At 37.4% G+C, this 12,399-nt stretch overlaps 1 protein-coding gene across 1 annotated transcript; it reads right to left on the reverse strand.

Moving 5' to 3' along the window:
* Positions 1–255: 255 nt before the first annotated feature.
* LOC103271408 (tripartite motif-containing protein 64-like) lies at positions 256–5,691 on the reverse strand. The gene is made up of 6 exons (XM_008068885.1): positions 5,281–5,691; positions 4,679–4,774; positions 3,474–3,704; positions 2,707–2,729; positions 1,790–1,887; positions 256–931 (listed from the first exon to the last, which is right to left on the reverse strand). Exons 1-6 carry the CDS (start codon positions 5,689–5,691, stop codon positions 441–443), a joined length of 1,350 nt encoding a protein of 449 aa, XP_008067076.1. The 3' UTR covers positions 256–440.
* Between the last annotated feature and the right edge of the window lie 6,708 nt (positions 5,692–12,399).

Here is a 12,399-nt window from a genome sequence, read left to right on the forward strand (position 1 = left end):
GGGGAAGGGTGGATGGAGAACAAATGCTAATGGATATTGTGTTTCTTTTGGGAGTGATGAAACTGCCCTGGAATTATATAGTTATGACTGTACAACTCTGCTATGCTAAAAAATCACTGGATTAAATACTTCTGAAAGAGACTTTCATAGTAGGTTAATTTATCTCACTGAATATGTTATTCTTTTAAAAAGGAAAAAGTTATTATTGATAATCCAGCAAATATTCCATAGAAAAAACTTTATTATATTTAGTAAGCAAATCCATACATTCAATGTGGTTATTCCATGTTATAGCCATACAAAGTAATCATTATATTTCACTAAGTTACAATGAGCTCAAAGGCCCTCATGCAAAGTCCTGTTGCCTCAAGTGAAATCTCAGGACTGTAGTTTTCTCAGACATGGGAATTTACCCATAAAGCATCATGAAACATGACTTTTCACAGAAAACCGAGACAAAAGAAAGGCTTAAGAGGGGTAGAGAAGGAGGTAGGAGGAAAACCATATATGAGGGAACCTTTACAAACATCATAAAAGCTCACAGTTCCATTTTCATAATCCAGAAACACCCCAACACAACCCAGAGGCCTTTGCACATACTGAGTTAAGTATGGGGAGTTGGTGGAGAGACTATAATGATTGTTCCTCTTTGAAGAAAACAGAAAATATTCTTTCTCAGAATCAATAACACTCAAGTCCCCTGTCCAGGAATCTTTACAGACTCCCAGAATCCAGTTGGAAGAGTGTGCCACATCCACTTCCCAGTAATGCCTGCCAGAGGTGAAGGACTGAGCTCCCCATGCAGCAAAGCTCTCTGCTCGCTGAGGCTCTCCAGGTGCATCATGATGGTCGCTGTCAAATATCCACCTTTTCACATCCTCAGAAAGGCTCATATAGCAACTGGCTGTTTCCTTACTCAGAGGATTTTCCACTGCAAAAAGAGGCAAAAATCAGATCAGAGATTGCCGAGGAATCAGAGGCCCTGTGCCTTGTTATTCACTTATTAATCCTCTTCTCCAAGAAAATACAGAGTCAAGGAAGCAAAGAGAGTTCTGACTCACTCATTTATGAAGATTAAGGGTTATTACAACCACAGCACACAGAAATCCTTCAAATCATACACACACAAAAAAAACCTAGCCATATCATGGTGTGAAGCAATAATTTAATATCTACTTTTAGGCAGTTTGTTTCAGGGTACACCTAAAACTTTTTTCTTTAGTAGAAAAGAAATATCATTTTTGTATTATTTATTATTTGTATGTATTAAATATTGTTTGTATTATTTTTCTTTAATATCATCAATAAATAGGTACCACTTTGCTGTGATGTGGGTATTTATGGGAATATATAAATTGTGCCTGCTATATTTTCAAACATTAAAAAAGTTGATAGAAATTAATACATGTGTAGTTTAAAAGTTTCTGAAAACAATGTCTGGCTTTACATTACCTGTTCAGACTCTGATTCAGTTTAATACTGGTTTCAGTCCTCTGCTACCTAGACTTGCTCTCTAGAATGAGCCTAACATGGTAGGCCACATTCACTGATCCCCTGCCTTTCAGTTGTTTTGAAATGTATCTGCTAGCATTAGAATTGTTCTGCTTATGAATATTTTATTCATTTTTATGGTTGGTCAAAACTTCTGAGTATTATAAATAATATATACTATCTCTACAATGCATGATAAATGCACCTTTATATCAGAAAAAATAAAATTTCAGAGGGAAACTATTTATCCAAGGAACCTTCCAGAGAAGGGCCAGACTGCCAAGCAGCTGGCTCTTACCTCTGAAGCTGTTGAGCATGTCCAGGACTCCTGTGATGCGCCATGAAATGAACTCTGGGTTTACTGGCTGGGGTGTCTGCATTTGTAACAACTCAGTTCTGCAAAGAATGGCACCAGTTATACTTCCAGGTCAAAGGTTAAATCACAGTCACAAAGTTATCACTTTTTAATTCAAGATAATTCTTCAGAATTCTCCCAGTTTTGGTTAATTGGGCATACATTTATTCCTCTTGGGACTATAAGAATGTTACTTTTCTTTAAATTTAACTGATACTAAAATCCAATTTCCCCATTCTTCTCAGACATGATCTGACTTCTGAAATCATTGTCAATCCCTTCCTGTGTCTCTCTCACTCCCTCAACTCATCAGTCTCAGGCAAAGCCTTTGGAACCTCAGTCAGCTATTGTCAATGATACAATCTATATCATTGAGCTGAGCCAGAAGGCTTTGATCTTTTGTACCAAGAAAGGAAGCCTAACTCCTGCCTGGCAGGCCTGGGTTGAGGGTCCTGGGGCAGCCACTCTCCTCTGAGGTCCTACCAACAGCAGGGTGTGCCATGATGGGGTAGGGCCCAGCCTTTGTTTCTCACGGGAAGAAAACTTCCCTCCCTTCCGTCCTTAGGAAATCTGTCACCTCTACAGAATAGGTGCCTCCTCTGTGATCCTTTTTAAGAATTGTATGGGTCAGGTTGGAGGAGCTAGTGAAAGTGGGTGGAACAAAATCCATAATGGCAAATTGTATTTACGTGTATTTGATTTTAGCCACATTTTAAGAAAAAAACTTCTTAGGGCCAGTTGTGAAACAAAATAGAAAATAGTCACAGAGAAACAATGCTGATAGTTCAAAACACATACATCCATGTCAATAACAGGAGAATAACTTTCTCAGAAAGCACAGAAACTTAGTGTAGACTCACCTTTCCAATGCATTTTCCAAATTCTGCAAAGAAAATTAAAAAAAATAATGTTAGTCATGAGAGTTTTGTCTTTCTGCATCTTCTCTGGTGTTCTTTGTGCTTTTCTGTCTTAATAATGTGTCTTTTCTTATCCCCCTCTATGCAACCATTCCAGGCTATGCTAATAACAGAATCTACACTAAACCATAATAGGTTTCATCAGGGCATTGAGAAGGAAAGAGGCCAAGGAGAGGCTGTGAAGTGACACAAGGAGATCTAATTATTCAGTGCTGCTCAGTTCCCAGTCAACCCCAAGGAGAGATCTGACCACACTTGACAACAATTAAAATAAAATAGGGAACCATATAAAACAGAGGGCACTGAAATTGATTACCTATTTCTACAAAACTTGTAGTAAGAGGCACAACTTGTAGTAAGAGGCAAAGCTTCAACATCTCCATCAACTTGCTTTTGTGTGGGAGAACAGAGAGTAACAATGGATAAGGGACCCTAAGTTAATTTCCCCTGGCCTAGGGTTTTGCGATTTTGGATATTCTCTGTGTGGGTAGCACTCTTGATCATACAAGAGAATTTTGTCCTATGCTGACTACTAAAATGGTGAAAATCTCCCAAAGGTTACCAGAATATGAGGAAATAAGTGCTTGGGCAAACAAGATGAGAATCAGGACCATGCGTCCCTTGGCTAAGAGTAGTGGTTCCTGCAAACGACTCTCAAGGCCCCAGCAGCATTGCCCATCCAGCTCTGAGGACAGACCCTCCCTCCTCACCTGGAGCAGCTCCACATCAGGCTTGTGGCATATCTCAGTTAGCTCTCTGTATGTGGCCTTCAACCTTTCTTTCTTTTGGGTCATTCTCACTTCACTCTCCTGGAGTTGTTGGAAAATCTCCCTTGCTTCCCTGTCCATTGTCTCCAGGTGGAGTTGTTCCTCCTCATGGAGAAATAGATGCATTTTCTGATAATGAATTTCTATCATCACCTTTCTTAAAGCCACATAGTCCTGCAGAAACATTCAGTTAAAATGATTACATTTCCTAATGCTTATCAGAAGACAAAAAACTTCAAATAATTATATTCTTAGTGTCAGCAACCAAGTAATTTATAAACTTTCTGTCTAACTCCTGCAAAGGGTTTTGAATATTTGCTAGTCCTATTTTTTTCAATGTTCCTATTCTCTTTCTGTTTAGGTTGAAACCTCTAAGGGCTCCTCACTTCTCCCCTGTGGTATTCCTTTACAATACTTACTGCAGGAACTATTTCTTCTCTTCCCTAAATCTTTTTCCTTTTCTGTCCTTTTGCCTAGTTCTTTTAAATATTAAAAAATATTTAAGCATACATAATATTATGCAGATAATAGCTGGGCTCGGTGGCTCAGCCTGTAATCCCGCGCCTTTGGGAGGCTGAGGTGAGTGGATTGCCTGAACCCGCGGGTTCGAGACCCGCCTGCACAGCGAGACCTCATCTCTACAATAAATCAAAAAATCAGCCGGGCGTGGTAGCGCATGTCTGTAATTCCGGCTATTTGGAAGGCTGAGGCGGAAGGATCGCTGGAGCCCAGCAGGTGACAGAGTGAGACTCCAACTCAAAAAAAAAAAAAAAGTTATGCAGTTACTTTAAAAATTTTCACTATAATTATACTTTATATACTATTCTATTTCTTTCCTCTTCTTCACACTCAAACTTAGGGCAAAGGTTTCTTATCTTCAGATTTTCAACATCTGAAAGGGTTCATCCAAACCTTCAAATTTGGACTAGGAATATCTACATGTCCCCCATTTATCCAAGATACTAGCATTCTATGAGCTAGTTTATACCGGCCTATATATCTGTGACTACCAAAATATCATATAAAATCACAACTCTTTTCCTGGGAATAAAGCACTGTTCTTTAACTGGTAATTTGAATTTACCTAAAAAGTCTAAGCTAGCATTATGTTAATCAGCATAAAAACAAAGAAAACATTTCATTCTTACCCCTAATGAATTCATTTTGCCAGTTTCCTTATCTAGATTGTATTGTGTTTCCTTAGTCATTTTCCATAAAGAGCTCATTTTCTTTATAAGTTTCTCCTGCAAAATAATCAAGAACTTTAGCAATGAGGAAGACAGTATTGAAGATTTCACCCGCGTAACTATGAGAAAAGGCTTTGGTTGAGTAGTAAGGACCGAATTTGAGGTCAATATTTGGAATATTAAAAGTGACAGAAACATAATAAAGAATTTGAAATGACCTTACAAATAATATAATTCGCTTTCTGAGAAATTTACTTTATATACTCCGGCTCTGAAGGGGTCAAGAATGTAGCAGAAGCTGGTGTTCCCAGTGTGGTGCTAGCCACCTGCTCCACACCTCCAACTTCACACATTTGACAAGGATTCAAAGGAAACTTCCCTTAGTGAATGTTCACAGTATAGCTGTGACTAGTGTCCAATTGATCAGCCCTACTGAAAGGACACATTTAAATCTCCACAACCTCCACTGTCTCTGCTCTTGACAGCCTCATTACCCTAAGCCCCACTATCTCTCTCTGATTCAAAACCCTAGAGATAAGAATTGCTCTTCCAGAGTCACCTACCCTGCCCTCCTCGGCAGCCCATTCTATTGGACTGTGGATGTGAGCCGTGTGCTCTGAGGACCCAGAGCAGGACCCACAGAGTAGTCTATTGTCGGTCTCGCAGAAGAGCTCCACTGCCTCCTGGTGCTTCACACAGAACTGCTCCTCTGAGCTGTGGCAGTGGTGAGGTCTGGCCTGTCTGGCCAGGGAAGCTAGCTTCTTGAGGACGACGTTGGTTTTGAAGTCGGACTTCTCTGAGATTTCCCTGCACTCAGGGCAGCGCATTGAAGATTGGCCTTCCTCCCAGCATAGGCAGAGGCAGGGCCGGCAAAAGCTGTGCCCACAGTCTATGGTGACTGGGTCTAAGAAGTAGTTCATGCAAATGGAGCAGATAAGCTCATTCTGGAAGGCTTGCAGGGTGTCTGAATTCATGTTGCTGAAAATTAAAAAAAAAACAAAAAACATTAAGTGAGAATTTTACTTTGTTCTGATGAGGGGGAAAAGGTCTGTGGACAGTTGTTTGTTTCAGCTGTGTCCAATCTACCTATTAATCTACTCCCAGTACAAACCTAGACATGGTAAATGTAGAAACACTGGATTAGTCATCCCTCAACAGCCATGGGAAATTGGTTCCAGGACTCCATGAGATAACAAAATCCAAGGATGCTCAAGTCCTTTATGTAAAATGATGTAGTATTTGCAAATAACCTCAACACATCCTCCTGGATACTTTCAATCATCTCTAGATTACTTTTAATATCTAATATAATGTAAATGCTATGTAAATAGTTGTTATACTGTACTGCTTAGGGAAAATAATAGTAGAAAATATTGTACATGTTCACTAAAGATGCTTTTTCTTTCCCCCAATATTTTCGACCCAGTTTTGGTTGAATCTCCGGATATGAAACCCATAGATACAAAGTGCCAACTCTACTGTGATGCAAATGAGAAAATGATACAAGAGAGTCCTCTGGATCCTTTGTTAAAACACGCAGTGTTCTCATTCACACTCAAATTACTTGAACAAGCTTAAAGAATTAGTAAAGGTTGGGATGATTCCAGAGTTACTTGTCCAAAAATCTCTATCTCTGTGTCTTTCTATATCTCTCAATGATTCTACAATGGTAACATACAAAAGGATCTCTATGCTAGTAGTCTATGCTCCCTGCCACCCAACTCACTCACAGATTTTTTTCTGAAGACAATTAAAAATTGACTAGGCTATATCTAAGCTTGCTGAATTTAATCAGTGTTGACTTCAGCTGTTAACTCCTAAAGCTATAAACAGTTGAATTTATCCTTCTAACTTTAACACCAAAAATCTCTTTCAATAAATAAAATGTAATTATTATCTATTTGTTTTAGTTTAGGAATGTTTGTCCCAGAGTCAATTCAAATAATCAGAAAAAACACCTTCACATTTCAAAATGATGACTATTCAAGCTATAATAATTAACAATTTTTCAACAATTAACAAATTGTCTTTTAAAACAACAACAAAAAAAGGTAGAGACAAACACTGGGCTTTCTTCTCTATACTAAAGTATCCAGATGTGCAGTTCATGGAAGCACGGCTACCAATTCATCTTTATTTTCAATATTTCCCCATAGTGATTTGGAAGCCGTAGTCTCTTGGGAGTTCTTACCAGGTGGTTAGATTTATTTTCAATACTTTTCAAATCTAGTCTGAAAATTGAAAACTTTACATGAACAGCACACTGGATCTTGACAACAAATATTTTCAAGTTAATTCAGCCCATTTAACTTTGACGTGTATAAAAATTATTACTACAGCATACATTATATTGAACATTTTAGGTACTTTATGGGTCTCATAATTCCATGAAATTTAGGGACCATATCTTCTAAGACCTAATAAAATCTAGTTGTACCAAAAGTAGTATAATAAAAATATTTAAATAGGTGTATAACACCCATCAATATACTGCAAATGCTCTAGTTAGAGATATTTTATATTGATATAATTTTAAATATCTAACAAAGCTACTTGTTTGTTTGGACAAGACCCAAGTGTTCTGATGGGTAAGTTTAAAGTATTTTTATGAAATAAAGTAAGCATGGGCTGGGCACAGTGGCTCAGTCTGTAATCTCAGCACTTTGGGTGGCCAACGCAAAAGGATTGCCTGAGCCCAGGGGTTCAAGACCAGCCTGGGAAACTTGGTGAGACCTCATCTATACCATAAACCACAAAAAGTAGCCAGGAGTGGTGGCATGTGCCTGTAGTTCCAGCTACTTAGACGGATAAGGCAGAAGGATCTCCTGAGCCCAGCAGGTTGTAGCTGTGGTGGCCATGAGCAATGTACCACTGCACTACAGTCTGGGTGACAAAGTGAGACTTCAACTCAAAAAATAAAAAATAAAAAAATTAAAGTAAGCACAAAGGACTTTACATTCCATACACACCTGAGTCTACTATGAGTGGTCTCACGTCCAGAAACTCTGAAAGGTCTGTCAGTATCCAGGTCAGCAGTAACTGTTCGCTCTCAAAGGACAAGCAGCCACAAATTCAGTGGATCTTCTCTGGAAGAGACATTCTGTGGATATCCTCTCTGGTCCTTTATAAGTGATTAGACATACCTATGACCACTCCCACTTCTTGTGATCGGTGACTGCATTCAGGAAGAGGTGGCGATTGCTGATTAGATTATGCAGAAATGGGTGGGGTTGGCTGATTAGATTTATATAGTATATACAATCACACTTGGAGGTAACAACCAAAAAAATGTAAATGAGTTTGGGGTGAAATACAAGAAAGTTGACCTAACACAAGTTGTTCAAAGAAACATTTTAACTGAAACAATGATTTCACTAAGTAAACTTTTGTTTATGATCTTCATAGTTCAAATATTTTCTCTTACTCTACTTTTTAAATTTATAATTGCTTATTAAGTCCCTAGTCCTTATTGATTTGAACTTGTTTAGCAATAGAATATTAACTGGGATAACCAACACATCTGTACTAATTATCTCATTTTAAAAAAGTATACCAGGGCTGTTAACTTGGACTGTACCAATGTGGACTTGGGGCTGCTAGCCCCCAAGTGTGGTTGTGTATATTTTATAAATCTAATCAGCCAATTCCACACATTTCTCTATACCCTAATCAGCAAATTCTCCACTTTTTTCTGAAGACAGTAGTCAATGGAAAGAAGTAGGTGTGGTCATAGGTGTGCCCAATCATTTATAAATTATGTCTTAAATAATTGTGTAAGCCTAGACAACACAGTGAGAACTCATCTCTCAAAAAAATCCAGAAAGTAGCTGGTGTTTTGGTGCATGCCTGAAAAACATGAGAGGCTGAGGCAGAAGAATTGTCTGAGCCCAGGAGATTGAGGCTGCTGAGAGCCATAATCATGCCACTGCACTCTATTCTGGGTGACAAAGTGAGACCCTGACTCAGTCAGTCAATTATTATGTATATATAACAGTCGGTGAAATTGCTTGCATGAGCTTTTTTTTCTCACTTTCACTATTTTGAGTTTATTTTGTAATGATTGGTATATATAAAAATAAAATATTTTTTGCAGACATACACCTTGGTGAACAATTTTAAACCGGATAGTTTACATATGGATATATATATACTGGGAGTGCCAAAAAAAATGTATACACATTTTAAGAGATGTTCACCATAATCAGAAGTGTCTGGACACCGATGGGAACCACTTTGAGCACCTCTTGTAATTGCGGAAGTCAAATATGACTTGTATTCATCTTATTGAGTATTACAATTTTAATACAGGTTTTTTTTTTCTTAAAATGTATAAACATTTTTTTGGCTCCCTCTATATGATATCTGTAACAATGTATGTATTCATATGAAAAGCATCATATTATACATAATCATTTAAGCAATAGTTACATGCTTAATTATCTATAATAAATAGCATATATAAAATTATTTTTTCACAGAGTTGACATACTACCTATATTTTGTTGTCACTTAACATAGTTTAATAAATCACAAATATTTACACATAATTTGTTTCAATAAATTATTTAAAATTTGGAAATTTTGACCATCTCTACAAACCTAAGAAAATAATCTAATTTTGCTGAAAATCAAAAAAGTGAAAATTTAAGTCAAAGTCACCATTTAAATATTATCAGACATTAAAAATTATAAAATGTATAAAAGCTAGCATATCTTAGAAAGAGGTTAAGTGGTTGTCTTTTTACTCTATGTATGAGATTGCGAATTAATGGGTTTTCTGAAGTGTTGTTTGATCAGTATTAGACTTCAAAGAATAAATTCTAAGGACATTAAGAAAATGTTATCATAGATACATATATGAAAACTTTTTTAGAATAGTACTCTTCAAAAATGACTTCAAACATTTCTTAAAATGCTGTATATCATCTGTATACATATAGAGAGGAAAGATTTACTAGAATACTCACTTTTCAGTAAAAATTAAGTGGTTAGTTATGTAGAATACCCTTTCTTAGTGCTGTTCAGTAGTGCTCTCCCCTGAGAGGGACTTGTTCAACATTTGCTTGCACCATTATCTCCTGGATTTGTGATTATTTCACACAGTATTTATAAGTCCCATAACCAGGCTTTGGGATCTTTTCTCTACTGCAAATATTGAAAGTAATAGTGATTGGGGGGTTGCTATTCTTACTGAGTTTTATTAAGTATTATACCAACTTCTCATTCTCCTCCCCTTAATCCAGTCTTCAAAGATAACTAAAAAAAAACCAAACAAACCTAGAATCTGACAATTATAGGTTAGTAGGAAAGATGAATGCATATATTAAAATAAATTTAAAAGTTCCTAACATCTTTAATAAGGGAGAGGAAACTACTGTATACAACTAAAGAAGGAAATAGCTGATTAAACGTGAGATTGTCTCCCCAGTCTTTCCATGGCAAAAGACCCCTTAAAAGCATTGGCTGAAAGGGCTTGCATCCCTGCTGTTGTGTCAATAAGCTTACCAAAAGAAGAAAGCATCTATCCTTCTACCTTATACTAATTTTAGAACATTTGGCAGATGTAAATTCACAAAGCTATATGGGCTCACCTACAAAGCTAATAAGAACATAAATCTAAAAATGGATAGTTGAAAAAAAGTACCTTTTTTAGGCTAAAGAATACTAATATAAATTTCAGGCAATTAGGTGAAAAAATACAGACACACCAAATACTATTTTCAAAATAACACTAACAGTCCATAGGCCTAGAGATTCCCTTGGAAGATCAGTTTGTACCAGGCAGTTTAAAAAGAACTTGCACAGCCAGATGCCATGGCTCATGCCTGTAATCCCAATGTTTTGGGGGATCAAGCTGGGAGAATTGCTTGAACCCAAGAGTTTAAGACCAGCCAGGCATGAGGCCCAGCTATTTGGGAGGCTGAGGCAGGAGGATCACCTCATCTCAGGATGCAGAGGCTTCTTGTGAGCTGTGATCTTGCCACTGCACTCCAGCCTGGATGACAGAACAAGACCCTGACTTTAAAAAAGGGGGAACCCCGCAGTTCATTTCTTCACATCACTGAGCCTGCCTGAGCCAGTTAGGGGATTTTATGAGAAGCCAGGGAATAAGCAGTAGCACATCCATCTGGACTGCTACATGAGTTTCACATGTCAGGCTCCCATCATATTTAGGCATCTCAAAATCCTGAGTGGCGCAGTGCAAGTTTGCTACTGACAAGCAGTGATGAATTCCAGATTCACGTCAGAGTGATTGGAGGGATACAATTGGTGAGTCTTTTTATTAAAAGCTGAATATGAAGTTTTAATATTCCTGTCAGTGCTACCTGAACATTTAGAAATAGATATGAAAATTTGCTTGGAAGAAAAAAGCAAAATCAGGCTCCCTCAGTTATTTGCTTTTTGTCTAATGTAATGTTCAACCAGAAGATTTATAACAGAACCAGCACCTAAAGTCAGTTATCAATCTGACATTGTCAATATGCTGGACAGCAAAAACCTAAATCCAGATGCTACAAGCTCTGTTAAAACTGGATTTATGATGTTCACTGGGAAGTATGGCCCAGCATAGCTACCTTCAGAATATATTGTTTCATAGTGTATCTCCAGAGATCTTGCATGCAAGCACTGCTATCATACTAAGGATCTAGATTAAAATAACTCAGTGTTAAAGTGCTACTTTTTAGGGGTACTCAAGAATTTCGACTTAGCTGGAATGAGGGAAGTAGATAGGAAGGAAAAACCCTTTCTGACTTGAGGGAAACTTGATAGTTGTCTTAAAGTTTGTCATTTTTTCTGATAATTGAGAAGTTTGTTACCCTTAAATCTAGAAATAATTTCATATCATAGGTAATTAGTAATGAATAAAATTGTGACTTATTGAGAATGTAAGTCTGTTGTAGAATATAAGTTCACCACATCCTAAATGAGCTCAGACTCACCACTTGAAAGAGTAAAAAGCTGACAAGGATGTTTTTGAACAGATCTCTCTGTCCTTTTCTTACTAGAATACATTGCCTCTCTTTCACACATATTGTTCCCCACAATATGGTAGCAGTTTCATTTGTGTCTTTTGTGAAGGAAAAGAATTGAAGTGATCAAACTGATGGATGATACAGTACTACTTCCTCTGTGGTGTTACAGTCTGTCTTTTCCTTACACTCTCAAGTCTGAAACATCTTCTCAGAACCCCACCCACATAGTTTAAAATATACTTCTCAATTTACACACACATACCCAGTCTGTTTGACCATTTATTGGAGATGTTATTTACTTAATAGGTCTATCTGGAAAGCTTTGACATATTTACCTCATTAGAATTCCAATCCATAATTGATGATCATGGGATATCTTTTCATTTACTTATATTTTTCAACTTCTTTTAATAGTGTTTTATAGTTTATATGCATAGTGTTGTATGTCTGTTATTGTCTATATTCTAGGTATTTGATGCTTTGATAATATTTTATTTTTATTTTATTTTATTTTATTTTATTTTTGGAGTTGGAGTCTCACTCTGTTGCCCAGACTGGAGTGCAGTGGCCGCTCCCAGCCACTGCAGCCTTGACCTGCTGGGCTCCAGTGATCCTTCCGCCTCAGCCTTCCAAGTAGCTGGAACTACAGGTGCACGCTACCACGCCCGGCTAATTTTTGATTTATTGTGGAGAGGAGGCCTCGCCAAG

Source organism: Carlito syrichta, unplaced genomic scaffold, assembly GCF_000164805.1.
Source record: "Carlito syrichta isolate Samal-C Ts95f unplaced genomic scaffold, Tarsius_syrichta-2.0.1 Scaffold311628, whole genome shotgun sequence".
Classification (NCBI taxonomy): Eukaryota; Metazoa; Chordata; class Mammalia; order Primates; family Tarsiidae; genus Carlito; species Carlito syrichta.